General features: G+C 54.1%; 2 protein-coding genes across 2 annotated transcripts; one reads left to right on the top strand and one right to left on the bottom strand.

Annotated features, from left to right (window-relative positions):
* Window positions 1-36: 36 nt before the first annotated feature.
* POFUT1 (protein O-fucosyltransferase 1) lies at window positions 37-4,977 on the bottom strand. The gene is made up of 7 exons (XM_084296562.1): window positions 4,844-4,977; window positions 4,616-4,737; window positions 3,587-3,769; window positions 2,877-2,989; window positions 2,239-2,431; window positions 1,730-1,972; window positions 37-1,610 (listed from the first exon to the last, which is right to left on the bottom strand). Exons 1-7 carry the CDS (start codon window positions 4,968-4,970, stop codon window positions 1,422-1,424), a joined length of 1,170 nt encoding a protein of 389 aa, XP_084152688.1. The 5' UTR covers window positions 4,971-4,977; the 3' UTR covers window positions 37-1,421.
* Window positions 4,978-8,767: 3,790 nt separating this feature from the next.
* On the top strand, window positions 8,768-11,767 carry PLAGL2 (PLAG1 like zinc finger 2). Its single transcript, XM_084296656.1, has 2 exons — window positions 8,768-9,051; window positions 9,972-11,767. Exons 1-2 carry the CDS (start codon window positions 8,789-8,791, stop codon window positions 11,191-11,193), a joined length of 1,485 nt encoding a protein of 494 aa, XP_084152782.1. The 5' UTR covers window positions 8,768-8,788; the 3' UTR covers window positions 11,194-11,767.
* Window positions 11,768-13,358: the final 1,591 nt, after the last annotated feature.

Below are 13,358 nucleotides of genomic sequence, written 5' to 3'. Positions count from 1 at the left end.
GGCATTGCCTACAAAAGCTCTTTATTGTTAGAAAAATACATGTTTTTTTCTAAAAAATATCCTTTTTTCTTCCTCTCCCCCCGCCCACCCCCGGGCAGCACCGGGGGGCCGAGGCACGGAGCCGCCAACCTGCTTCACAGCACGGGGAGGGGGGTGGAAAGTAACAGCAGGAACAACAAAAACCCCAAAATGCCAGAATTAAACCCAGCGAACTGCAGCAGAGGCGGCTGGCCCCATACCACAGCCTCACGAGCGTGGGCACTATCAGGAATTAACCCCAGTTCTGCAGCCTGGATTCAAAAAAAGGTGACAGGAGGACAAAAGGCAGTGGGCGCTTTGAGACCTGCTGCTGAAGGCCCCGATGTGGTGCCAGAGGTACACGGATAGATAAATGCTGGGGCAAACTGAAGCTTTTTGGTGGTTTTGCTGTTTCGCTGTTAGCTAACGCTGTTCAGTTCACTGCTGGGAATTTGCCCTCCCGCCAGGGGTTCTGTTGTCAGAGGGGTTATTTTTACAGAGTACAGAAATCAAAAAAAAAACAGACACCATTAACACGGACCTAGGTAAAACATGCACCAACCCACGCTACAGCTACGGCAGGACCTTTAGCTTAAAAACAATTTCTAACAGACTGCCACCTTACATCAACAGCTACAAAACCCTAAGTCCCCAACTCCACTACAAACAATCGTCCATCCACGTCCCTCCAAAACCCTTCCCCAGTTCAATACAGAGACCATCTGAACACGTAACTGTAACGAGTGAACGCGCTGCCACCAGGCTTCTCTAGCACTGCTGGAGATCGAGGCGTTGCTCCACAGCCGCCCACTCAGCACTGCTGTGAGGCAGGTGTGGAATCTCCCGCCACAGGGAACGGAAAGTGAGGCACCGAGGTGATGTGGGTCCAGCAAGGCAACAGCTGTACCCGATAAAACCCAGATCTTATTTCCTATCCTGAGCTTTATCTTTATCTTTTCAGGACCATGATATTTCTGACAATACTTTGCACTTTAAAAGAACTTACAGTCAGTTCTGGACAATGAGAAGCTTCTCAACATCTCCAGATAAAAATTATTAATGGTAAAAGAGAGGAAATCTGAGCAGCTTCTTTGGAATTGTTGGCACACCCCCAAAAATGAGGATGGAGAGATATATAAATTACATCATGAGAACCGTATATGTATAGTTTCCAGTTTCCTATAAACTTCATGATTTAAAATTTCTTTTCTGTCTGGTATCGCCCTGGAAACACAGAAGTGAGGTCAGACAGAAGAGTGACTGTGAGGAGTACCCAGGAGCTGGAAACAGCCCTGCCACAGCCTGGCAGCGTGCTCTGCACAGCGGAGAACACCGTTAGCACACGAGTGGTCCCCCAGTGAGGTACCACGCTCAGAGAACTATTGAGCCCGTTCCTCTTTCGGTCAGAATTCATCCCGTAACCTTGGCGGGTGATCCATGCCAAAAAACGAAGAGGGTTTTCCATGCACGTCACGCTCTCTTTTTACAAAGGCAGTAAAGGAGGAGACACAGTTCCCGATAAAGTGATCGGACTGGCCGAGGATATACAGATCGATCTGAGCCACCTCCGGCTGCAGGCTCACGACTTTGACCTGCAGGGAACAGCAAGGAAAGTAAATTAACCCAGTCACCTGTTGTTACAAGCCAAATGTCTCAGCACACCAGCTTTTATTAAAGCACTCCTGCTGGATTAAGTTTCCAGAAGCTTTACCTTTCCTTGGAAGAACTGCTGTATTTCCTTCGTGTAGGGCTCGGAATCAGTGGCAATATAAACAGACTTAGCTTCTGTCTTCTTCACCCAGAGCTTGAGAGCCCGTTTGATCTCTTTGAGGTCCGGCAGGCACATGTCCATGGTGAGGGGCACAGCAGTGCTTCGGTCATAGCCCACGCACTGAGGTGATGCCATGAAGTGAGCCCCGGCTGTCCCGTCCTTTAACATGTTACAAGCATTTTTCTGTTGGAAGAAGAGAAAACATCACGTTTGAACGGAAAGGCTGCAAGAACACACCAAGAACACGCTACCAAGCCCCCCACCCCTTCCAGCAGCATTACGGTCTGTCTGCAGGAGGAATCCCAGCAGCATTCCTAGCACTGAAATGCAGCAGTTACTGAGTGCAAGCAGGTTCAGGCTCCTGTCCCAGAAGGGCAGCTTCTACTCCAACAGCTTTTCCATGGTGTCAGCCACCCAACTACAGCAACGAGCCCCGCGCCGAGCCATACCCAATCCGAGCCGATCCTCAGGTGAATTCCTACAAACGGCCTGACCAGCAGGGAGTGGATGTAGGCGTCTCCTTTCTTCACCATCTCATCAGACCACACGATGTACTTCTGCAGGGGGCGGTGCTCCTCTAGGACCGGGAACTGGGCTGGAGCCCCAGGTAAAGCAAGTACGGGGTGCTCGGATGGTGGAAACCTACGGGGAGGAAAAAAAAACAAAAAGAAAGTCAAATGGATGGGAGTATAACAACCTTGCACACACAATTTTGCACAAGGACTGCTGAGAACAAGTTCTGTGAAGGTAAGAACAGCCTGAGACATACAGCACCTGCTGCCCTGGATTTATACAAGACAGGTCTGAACCATTTTGCTGTGGGAACAGAATGGAGCAAAACTCTGACAGCACATTTGACCTCCCACCCCGTAACAAATTCACTAGTGTTCTTTGACAGACGAAAAGGTAAGAATCCAATACACGTAACAGTGAGCTACCTAGCAATGACTGCTTACATTTTCATCCCAGGCTAGAGCAGTTGTCACCCAAACATATCAACATGACTAAAGTCACTCGTGGCTTTGTTTTCCCGAGTTAATCTAAATGCCTAGAGCATCATGCCAGCAGTTCTCCAGCTTCTTGCTACCTTTGGATCCACTGGTCCTTGTATGCAGGACTGAAGGAGATTCCCTTGAAGAGTTCAGACTTATCAAAATCCACTTTGAACTGATCCCAGAACGGACCAAAGGGATTTCCATCCTGCAAAGGAGAGACAAGCGCTCGCTCAGTGCACGCGTGGGGTCTGAGAGTGAGCTAACAAGATCCCGGGCTGCAGAGCCAGAGTTCCTCCGTTACAGGAAGAGCACAGAGGGAATATAACTGCCTGCCTGTCCCTTATCAGTTCCACAGGAAGGAGAGAGTGAAATATTAAAGAGAGGTAATTGAGAACTAATGCAAAGGCTGCTTTAAAAGAACAAGAACAATGCAGTCATTAAATGTTTTAAAGATTACTCTAAAACGAGCTGCACAATTACACCAGACAGGAACCAGGAAAGGACCAGTAGGAGATGGGCATTTTTTCTTCCAGGTTTGCTTTCCTGACAGTCGCAATCAGGTCAGAAGAGGTAAGACCCATTTACACAAACAGCCTTCCTGAACCCCGGGCATTTGCTGGCAATTCTTTGGAAGAATTACAAATAATTCTTTGGAAGAACTGCCAGGAAGGCGCAGCAAGGCACGCAGAGCAGCAAAAGGAACAGCACTCGTGGCGATTCGGGGCCGTGTTTGCAAACGGAGGAGCCAGCCAGCCCCAAATGCCCCCAGTGAGCCGTGCTGTGAGGGGCAGGGTGCCCGTACCTTCATGGGGCAGCTGCTCCTGTCCGCGCTCCTCTGCGCCGCCGCCTCGAAGCAGTAAGCCACGCGCTGCCCGGGCGGCCAGTGCCGCGGCGCCAGCTCTGCCATGAAGTCCTCGAGGCTGAGCACGCGGTGGTAACGCAGCAGCGGCTGCAGCTTGAAGTACTGCTCGTACGGCACGTGCAGCTGCGGGCGGCGGGCACAGCCTCACCATGGGGCTGGCCCCAAGTGGAGCCCCGGTACCCCGAGGCCAGGCCCGGGCCCTGCCCCCCGGTTCCCTCCGGTGCTCCCCCCCCCCCCCCCCCGTTCGCCCCAGTCCCTCCCCCCCAGTTCCTTACCCCAGTGCTCCCCCCAGCCTCCCCGCGGTTCCCTCCTGGTGCTCCCTCTGCACCCCCTGGTTCCCTCCCAGTGCTCCCTCCAGTCCTCCCCCCGTTTCCTCACGGTGCTCCCCACCAGCCTCCCCCCGGTTCTCCCTCTGGTCCCCCCATTTACCTCCTGGTTCCCTCCCGGTCCCTTCAGGTGCTCCCTCTGGTTCCCCCACTTCTCCTCCCTGGTGCTGCCCCCAAGTTCTCTCCCGGTTCTTCCCGGTGCTCCCTCTGGTCCCCCCATTTCCCCCCACGTTCTCTCCCAGTCCCTCCCAGTGTTGCATCTGGTTCCCCCAGTTCTCCCCCTGGTTCCCTCCGGTGCTCCACCCCGGGTTCCCCCCCGGCCTCTCCCGGTGCTCCCTCTGGTCCCCCCAGTTCCTCCCGGTGCTCCCTCTGGTCCCCACATTTCCCCCCCGGTCTCTCCCGGTGCTCCCCCCAGTTCCCTCCGGTGCTCCTCCCGGTGTTCCATCTGGTCCCCCCGGCTCCCCCCCCCGGTTTCCTCCGGTGCTCCCCTCCGGTTCTCCCCCGGTCTTTCCCGGTGCTCCCCCCAGCCTCTCCCCGGGTCCCCCCCAGTCCCCCCCATTGCTCCCTCTGGTCCCCCCGTTTCCCCCCCGATCTCTCCCGGTGCTGCCCCCGGTACCAGCCCGATCCCCCCCCCGGTGCTCACGTTGGTGTACGGCGGCCGGTGGTGCCGGTACTCGATCCACGGCGGCACAGCCAGCGTGCGGTTGAGAGCCCGTGCGAAGGCGAGGGCGCCCAGGAGGTGCTCGGCCTGGTTCCCGAACCGGCCTGAGGGGAGGGAGGATGAGGAGAGGAGAAGAACGGGCCTCAGCCTCCGCTCCACCGGGCCCCGGCGGCGGGCAGGGGCGGGGAGAGGGCTGCGGGAGGGCCTCACCCATGCAGGGGCAGTACAGGAGGTACCCGGCCGCGTCCCAGGCACCGGCTGCCAGCGGCGGCAGCAGCAGGAGGAGGAAAACGGCGACGGGAGGAGGGGGAGGAGGAGGAGGAGGCGGCGGCGCCATGGCGGTGGCGGAGGAGGCCAGCGGGAGGCCGCCCCCTTCCCAGCGTGCCCCGCGGCGCGGCCGCTCTAGCGGGGCGCGGGCACCATCGAGGCGGCGGCGGCGGGCGCTGACGTCACTCCCACAATGCCCCGCACAATGGGGCCGCCGCGGCCTGCGCCGGAGCCGCGCCTGGCGGGGCCCGGGGGAGCGGGGTGAGTGCGGGGGGGGGGGAGGGGCGGGGCGGGGGCGGCACCGGCTCCCTCCGGACCCCCCCCAACCCGCACCGGCTCCCTCCCGAGCCCCCCCTCCTCATCCTCAGCCTCCTCCCGGGGCTGCCCGTGCGCACCGGGGGCGGCACCGGGGGGGTCCCGGTACCGGCAGCGCCCCCCCCACACACACACACACCCCCGGGGCCTCCCCTCAGGGCCGGTCCCGGGCTGCTGCCGCCATTGCCCGAGGGGCACCGGGGAGGCCTCAGGGCCGAGCTCCCGGTACCGGGCACCGGGCAGAGGCTCGGGGGGCTCGGCGGGGGCAGCCTGGGGGGGCACCGGGGGCCTCGGGGCGGCAGCGGGGCCGTGGGGGGGGGAGGGAAGCGGGACGGGGGCAGCAGGTGCCTGAGGGCTGCGGCTGGGTGCCTGTAAACGTTACTAATGACAGTTAATTATGGTAATTAATTATGGTAATGATAATAATAAATTAGTGGGAAGCGGCAGCAGGGAAGGGGCAGCGAGGATTTGGCTCAGCGCGGGGGCCGGGCTGAGCTCCCGAGCTGCAGCCTCCGCCCGGTGCTGGGCTCCCACCGGCTGCAGCTCTGTGGGGTCGCTGCCGGGTTCTGCCTGAGCAGGTTGGGGCTTTAACGACGTGGGGAGGCTCAGCAAAGCTGGCCGGGGGGCTCAGCTGGCTGGGGGAGGGAAAATTAGAAAGTAAGAGGCTTTGCAGCAGGGTGAGCCCCTCAGGGGCGCTGCTGTGGAACAGCTGGGCCAGGGCAGTGCAGAGGGAAGGGGATGAGGGGGACCCGAGGCCGACCTCGCTGGTCCCACTGTGAGAGGAAAAAGGGCAGCGCTGCAGCAGCTCCTTAGCAGCAGGCAGAAGCCGAGGATGGAGAAATGCAAACTGCACAGCGAAGAGGCCCTTTAGAAAAGAGGAGCTGCAGCTGCAAGGTGTCAGCCAAGCCCTCGTCCCACCGTCCCCGCCACAGCACAGCTCTGCTGTTGCCCAGGTCAGAGACCTGACCCAAACCCCTTTTGGTGTTGCCCAGTGGTTTTTAACCTGGGTCAGCTCCCCCATGTGGTTCCCAGCACGGCTCTGTCACCGGAGGGCTCTAGGGGCAGGTACTCGGTAAGGAACCGTGCCTGGAGGGGGTTTAACTGCTGGAAGAAACGGTCAGAGCAGGTGGGGGACTCCATGGCAGGGGCTTGGTGTGAAGCCGGAGAGGTTTTTGTAGAACTGGGACCTGTCTCACTGTGTTCTGTGCAGTGACAGCTGGCTGGGATGGCCCACGGTCCGTCCTTGCACACTGCCTTCCAGCTTTAATTCGCACAGACCCAACGTGCACAGTGAAATATTTCCTGTGTGTTGGCAGCCAGTGGGAATCCAGCCCTCAGGTGGATCGTGGTTTTTTCCAGCTTGTTCACTGACAACCTCTCAACCTCTGTAGAACTGAAAGAGAGGAAAATTCTTCTGATGGGAGTTTTCTGTAACCATCCTATCTGAGGTTCCTGGAACTTTGTAGCCTGGAAGTGTTTTTCAAGGACTGCATAAGACAAACAGGCTCCTGGTGCTGGCACCGCTGCTGTGATGGAGCACAGGTTAAGTGTCTCCACGCAGCGGTGACTGTTACTCTCTGCTGGCCACAGAGTTTAGGGAAGTGCTGCTGAGAAAGCTGTTTTAAATATGAGCACAGAGATCACACCGAGTTTTTAGCCAGGTGTGAGTTGTGTTGTTAACCTCCCAAAGCTCCCTGTCACGGTGCTTACGCTGTTCCTTTTAGGTGAACCAAGCTGCTAAAGAGTTTTCATTGCTACTATGCCAGACCCTCATCTTGTGGGTTTCTTTTTCTTTCTCACTCTGCAGCTGTCAGTGTCCTGCCACTTGCCTTTAGAATTGGAAACAGACTCAGTAGGCAGTGTCCTTTTTCTTGTGAGAATCTCACACTTTGTAAGGAAGGTTCATGAAATTTAACAGTAATCAAATACCGAAATTACCAGGTCTTAACTTGTTTGGATTTTTGCTCTGAAAGCAACAGGTGGTTTGTGCACCTTACTGTTAAAGGCAGCAAAGTTGAACTTTTGTCTCCTTTCAGGTAGCTTTGAAACTGGCACAGATGGCCGAGCGTGTTCGGAGGGAAACAAGCAAATACCTGGAGGAAGTGGCAGAGAGACCTGGAACCTGTACGCAGCCCTGAAGCAGGAGACAGAGAACATTCACCACGTTCAGCACCCATCATACAGAGGTGAAATACCCGCAGCCCTACACGCCAGCAAAGACCTCTCCGAAGCACGGGATTCCTGCAGCCTAAAGGGTAGGGGCAGCCACCACGTCGCGCTGCGTTGTACCAAAGCGGCGCTCAGCAGGCCCGGTCCTTTTTCCTTGCGCTCTGCCTGCGTGGATTCAGCCTGCCCAAAGCTGAATTCTGTTCCTAGCGGACGTTTCCACACCTCCTGCACAGGACGCATTGTCTTGGAGCCATCCCGTTTCCCGGTGTTCCCCGCCCCGAGGGAACGGCTCGGGTATGGCGTTGATTGTGCGGCTGCCGTTATTGTTGTTTCAGCTATTTATAACCCTCGGCGGGGCACTTTCTTCATGAGGGTTGGTTAGTTCCCTCGTAGTTGCACATCCTGCCCGCAACTGGCACTCTTGTTGATGTGCAGGCAGGAAGTTCCTCCCTCTGAAGCAATCATGGAGCGAGAAAGAGCTTGAGGGCTCGATGCTATTTTAAGAAGTTTCTTAGGTAGCTACATTCAGTGAGAGCTTTTCTGAGGTTTCCATTCCATCTCACCACGTACTGGTGTAAGTGCTGGTAGAACCTGCCAGAAATGTAGTACCGTGCCAACGAGACAAACATGACTCAAGACCAACCTGCTAGCAGAGATCAGTAGAGATTTTCTTCTACATAAAAGCCAGCAGAGAATCGCCATAGATTAAGAGGATGCAGGAGGTGCGTTTGGGTGAGTGGGTGACAGTTTGGAGTTCCATAGCGATGGATAAGAGCATGAAAGAAAAAAAATGTTTTAGAAGATGGTCTTGCTAGTGCAGCGTGGTGGTAGGAGAGTGGCTGAAAAAAGAAATAATATCTTAAATTTCTGGTCCAGGGGAGCAAAGAGCAAGAGCAAGGGAGAGTAGCCATGAAGAACGTGAAAAAAGGGGATGAGCACGGTCTGCAAAAGGTGCTGGGAAAGGGCAGGTATTTAGAGCTCCAGAGACACACCCACCTATTTCAGGAGAAAATGCACACAGCAGGTAACACTGGCTCTTAACAGTTGCACAAACATTGTTCAAAGAAGCTTAACATCATTTTATTCAGGGAGATGGAACAGAGGGTAAGGGAGGAAAGAACCAGGCGTGTTCTGGAGCTGGGAATTTCCCACCTCTGTGAACGTGCAGCGCGAGTGCCTTCGTGCATTTGTGGCACTTGCTGATGCTCACCCGCGTTCGTGTGCTCAGGTGGAAGGTGCAGGGGGTTAACACCAACTCTTCTGTGATTCCAGATGATGATGTTTTGCTGTTAAGGCAGTTTGGTCACAGAGGGCTCCAACTGAAACCGCACCCAGGCAACATCACGGCAAGACGCCAGCAGGCTCGAGTTCTGCTTGACATGGCCACGTTCCACTAGGCCTGCCATGACGGCATTTTTTCCCGGTGTTCCCAACTGGATTCAAGATGCAAAGCAGGAGGAGGAAGAGACAGGCTGGAAATTAGTTCCCAGGCCAAGAGGTGAAGAGACCGCAAGTCAGGGAAAATGCCACTGTGAAATATCAGAGACCTCCTTCACTAATGTGGACAAGCTGAGAACTCACACGCTTTCTCATACTGAGCAGAGACCGTACAACTGCCCCCAGCTGCACTGTGGCAAAGCCTTTGCTTCTAAGTACAAGCTGTATAGGTAGGTAACTGCTGAGGGCCTCTGCAGAACAATGCTCCTCTGCCAGAAGAGAGGGGAAAACCCCTCCGACATGTTTTTTTGATTGAATTTCTGAGAAGGTGGAGGAGGGGGAATGCCCTTGTTACCTTGCGAAGCAGTTGAGTCCCAGACATTACCATACTTGGCATCTCTTTAAGCACCTTCCAGAGAACCTCAGATAATATTTTATCCTGAGCTCAAGACGTTTTCTGTTTTACTAAGGAGGAAATTGAAGCAGAAAGTGAAGTTCACAGATTAAAAACCAAAAAGAAAAGCAAGAATAGCATTCACATTTCCTAAGCCCTGCCTCTGTAACTTTTTAATCAGAAGTATTTCTATGGCACTATTGCTCTAGCATGAAGAAGTAGAGCTCCCATTTACGTACTGAAATGTAGAATAGTTAAATGATGTGATCGTTAGGAACTTGAAGTGATGAACAGTGTCAGAGCGTAAGGTACCAAGGTAAAATCCGTCCGCAGTGGCTGTCAACAGACATTGCCACCACCCGGTGCTTCCTGATGACGTGAAGCCGTCTCATCAGCGGACGAGCATTTCTTGTCCCAAACTGCTACGACTTTCTTTGTCCTTTCCCCCTTTGGTAGCCTCAACAGAGAGCAGGAGCTGAGTAGGTGACTGAAGTATCCGTCCGCAGAGGTGACGCGTTCTAGGGAGGCCAGGAACTGCTGAGACAGACCCTAACCGTGGCTCGAGATGTTGTGCTTCTGTGCCTGGAGAGTCGCTGCTGCCCGGGCTGTCAGTTCAGCACCGCTCGGCGGCGTTAAAATGCCCCCTGGGATTTCTGTGGCGTACAGTGTAGGACGCAAGGAACAGTTTGAAAAAGTAGCATGTGTTCTCCTAGGGCTTGGCCGCTAGTCTAAACTTTCCCGCTTTTCTCCCAAAAGGCATATGGCCACTCACTCTGCTCAGAAGCCTCATCAGTGCATGTACTGCGAGAAGATGTTTCACCGGAAAGATCACCTCCGCAACCACCTGCAGACCCACGATCCCAACAAGGAGGCCCTCCACTGCCCCGAGTGCGGCAAGAACTACAACACCAAGCTCGGTTTCAGGCGGCACCTGGCCATGCACGCGGCTGCCAGCGGTGACCTGAGCTGCAAGGTGTGCCTGCAGACGTTCGAAAGCACCCAGGTCCTGCTGGAGCACCTCAAAGCTCATTCCAGGAGGGCTTCTGGCGGGGCGAAGGAAAAGAAGCATCCGTGTGACCACTGCGACAGGCGCTTCTACACCCGGAAAGATGTGCGGAGACACTTGGTGGTGCACACGGGACGGAAGGATTTCCTGTGCCAGTACTGCGCTCAGAGGTTTGGGCGGAAGGATCATCTGACCAGGCACATGAAGAAAAGCCACTCCCAGGAACTGCTGAAGATTAAGACGGAGCCCGTTGACATGCTGGGGCTCCTGAGCTGCAGCTCGTCTGTAGCTGTGAAAGAAGAGCTGAGTCCCGTCCTGTGTATGGCATCCAGAGACATGATAGGTGGTAAGAGCTTCCCTGGCATGCTGCCCGTGGGCATGTACAGCACGCATCTCCAAACCATGCCGAGCTCAGGAATGCCCCATTCTTTGGTTCCTAATTCTCTTCCCATGGGAATGAGTTATCCTCTGGAGTCTTCTTCTCCCATCTCCTCCCCACCGCAACCTCCTCCAAAGTATCAGCTTGGATCTACCTCATATTTGCCTGAGAAACTACCCAAAGTAGAGGTGGACAGCTTTTTGTCAGACTTCCCTGGCAGCCTGTCTCTCTCATCTGGTGAGCCTCAGTCCTCTTCGCCTCAGCCACCCCCCCTGGATGAGGCTTTGCTTTCCAAGAGCCCTGCTAACCTTTCAGAGGCTCTCTGTGCTGCTAACATGGACTTCTCTCATCTTCTTGGCTTCCTCCCCCTAAATCTTCCTCCTTGCAATCCACCCGTGTCTTCAGGGGGATTGGTCATGGGCTACTCACAGGGGGAGACGCAGCCACTGCTTACCACTTTGCAACATCAACCTCAAGAATCTCCTGGAGCTGGGGCCTCCCTGAACTTTGGGCCCCTTCATTCATTGCCCCCCGTCTTCACCTCCAGCTTGAGCACAACCACGCTGCCACGTTTCCACCAGGCGTTCCAATAAGCTGCAAATAGCACTGGAGAACAGATCTTTCGGCCACCCTTCTGTGGAGAGCCTTAAAAACGCACAACTCTTCCTTCCCTTTGGGGTGCGAAAGCTTTGCAGAGCTGTTTCAGCCAGGAGGTTCTGATCTCTGGAGGGAGCACTTGTAGACTGGAACGGCAGAGATCCCCGTGCGAGTCCCAGTCCTGTACAGCAGAGAGTTTTCAGCTAATAGACTGGATATATTTTATCTAATTCTTAATCTGTGAATCAGGAGCCACACTTAGCACTGACCTTCCCTGAGAGCCTGGAGCGACGTTCCTCTTTGGGAAGGGCTCGTCCCTGAGAAGGAGTTGAGACTCTTTCATCCGGGGCTAAACTTTTGAAGAGTCCAGCTTCCATTTCATGTTATGACACTGCAATTCTGGCAAAACAGCCGATACCTTCACACGGAGAAGGAGAAGTCAGGACGCCCGCTGTGTATGAAGCCAACGGGGAAGAGGCTGTCCTTCCCCACTACCTCTCATCCCATCACCTCGTACAGCTTACTCCACCGAATCCAGCTTACTCCACATCAGTGTTAAGCACCGAGACCGTTTACATGGCGAATTCAGCTACGTCTCCTCGTTCCTCGTTGCGGAGCCGTTAGGTTAAACTCATTTCAGTGACCTTTGTTTACACAATGCAAATCTCTTCCCACCGTTACAAACATAGGAGGCACCAGGATACACTGGCTTTATATCTGGTGTAGCTAGAACACTGTTTACACGAGGAAGTCAGGTTGCACTGATTTCTCTTCACTTATCACGTTCTTCCCCCATGGGGAAATACACTGCTTTTTCGGACCATTTCAGCCCCTGCCACTGCAGGCAGCAGCTCCCTGTGTATTTTCTCTGACTATCCACGTGTCAAGGGGATGGAGCAGCTCGCAGAACTTAGCTTGTTTTTGTGGTGTGTGGATAAAGCCCTTTTAAGTATCTCCCGCAGGCAAACAGATCGTGCATCTGTTCTGGAAACCAAAGCATGTGAAGGAGCTGGGTGAGGAGGGGGCAGCAGCACTGAGCACCGTCCGACCAGGCACGGGTGGGAACGAGCCTCAGGCCCCCGCTCCACGGGTTCCCTTGAGATGAGGAACAGAGTACGAGTTTCTAGTGTTTGGTTTGTTGTTTGTTGGTTGTTTTTTTTTTGTTTGTTTTGTTTTTTAACCACAACAGTTCAGTGAGGTCAGTACCCTTCTGGCTTATCTACGAAGCAGTCTCAAGAAATAGATTTTTTTATTATTTTTTTTTAAACCTCTGTCGTAGGGTGATAACAGCAAGGAGTTGGGAGGAAAAATTGGTCCCAGCTTCATTTACACTCTGGTACTGTACTTGAAGCATTTTTCCCAACACTAATAGTTGCAACAAATGCTGAGAGTTTGGGCCTGCAGTCACCCTTCCACTTCAGATTTGGTTCCACTGCCCTTTTTGTTCTCTCTCTTTTTTTTTTTGAGCCTTGCCTCTTGAAGTTCTGCTTCCCTTGCTCCCTGCCCCACCTCTTAAACTCTTCCCCGGACTGTCTCCCTCCCGAGGGCAGGAGGGTTACACTGCTAAGTGGCAGCGAGCTGCTGGGTGTCATTTAGCATTGTCTCGTCTCCTGCTCTCGTTTTCCTGGGCCCTGGTGTTGAAGCAATGACACGTGGAGGTCACTCACCCTACAGTAGTCCATGTTTGTGATTACAGACGTGCAGATCCTTGTACCTCAGCATGCAGGAACCACTGTAGGTAATATAAACCAGGAAATCTGTCAGTATTTTTCTCTATAAATCCAGAAAATGCAAAATCTACCTCTATTCTGTTATCTCAGCTCCTTCCGTGAAGCCAGATGCTGCCCTTGCTCAGCTCCCCAGAGCACCCCCACTGCAGTCAGGAGTTACCTTCTGCTGGGCCACTGATCCCACAGCCTGACATCAGCCGTGCCTCGTGTTTCATGGGCTTGTCCCCGTTCCATTTTACCCACAAATTTTATTTTAATTTAGCTTAGGAATTCCTCCCAGAAGGGCTGTTTAGCGATCCATTGATTCTCCAAACCATAGATCATTTGTTTTAGGTTAGCCAGCGATGCTGCAAATAATACTTTTGTATCAAAATGTAATATAAGATTTATTTACCTCAGCAATATCCTGTGGCAATGATCTCCCCGAGTTA

This window comes from Netta rufina (assembly GCF_964035555.1).
Source record: "Netta rufina genome assembly, chromosome: 16".
Taxonomy (NCBI): Eukaryota; Metazoa; Chordata; class Aves; order Anseriformes; family Anatidae; genus Netta; species Netta rufina.
The sequence above is the reverse complement of the archived record's forward strand: the minus strand, read 5'-3'. Positions and strand labels throughout refer to the sequence as shown.

Bases quoted from the DNA above. Each gene is read 5' to 3' on its own strand.
- POFUT1 (XM_084296562.1), bottom strand. From the start codon at position 4,970: ATGGCGCCGCCGCCTCCTCCTCCTCCTCCCCCTCCTCCCGTCGCCGTT. The intron at 3,770-4,615 runs GTGAGCACCGGG...CGCCGCCCGCAG, and splicing joins ACCGGCCGCCGTACACCAAC to CTGCACGTGCCGTACGAGCA. The intron at 2,432-2,876 runs GTAGCAAGAAGC...TCCTCCCCGTAG, and splicing joins AAGGACCAGTGGATCCAAAG to GTTTCCACCATCCGAGCACC.
- PLAGL2 (XM_084296656.1), top strand. From the start codon at position 8,789: ATGACGGCATTTTTTCCCGGTGTTCCCAACTGGATTCAAGATGCAAAG. The intron at 9,052-9,971 runs GTAGGTAACTGC...TTCTCCCAAAAG, and splicing joins TCTAAGTACAAGCTGTATAG to GCATATGGCCACTCACTCTG.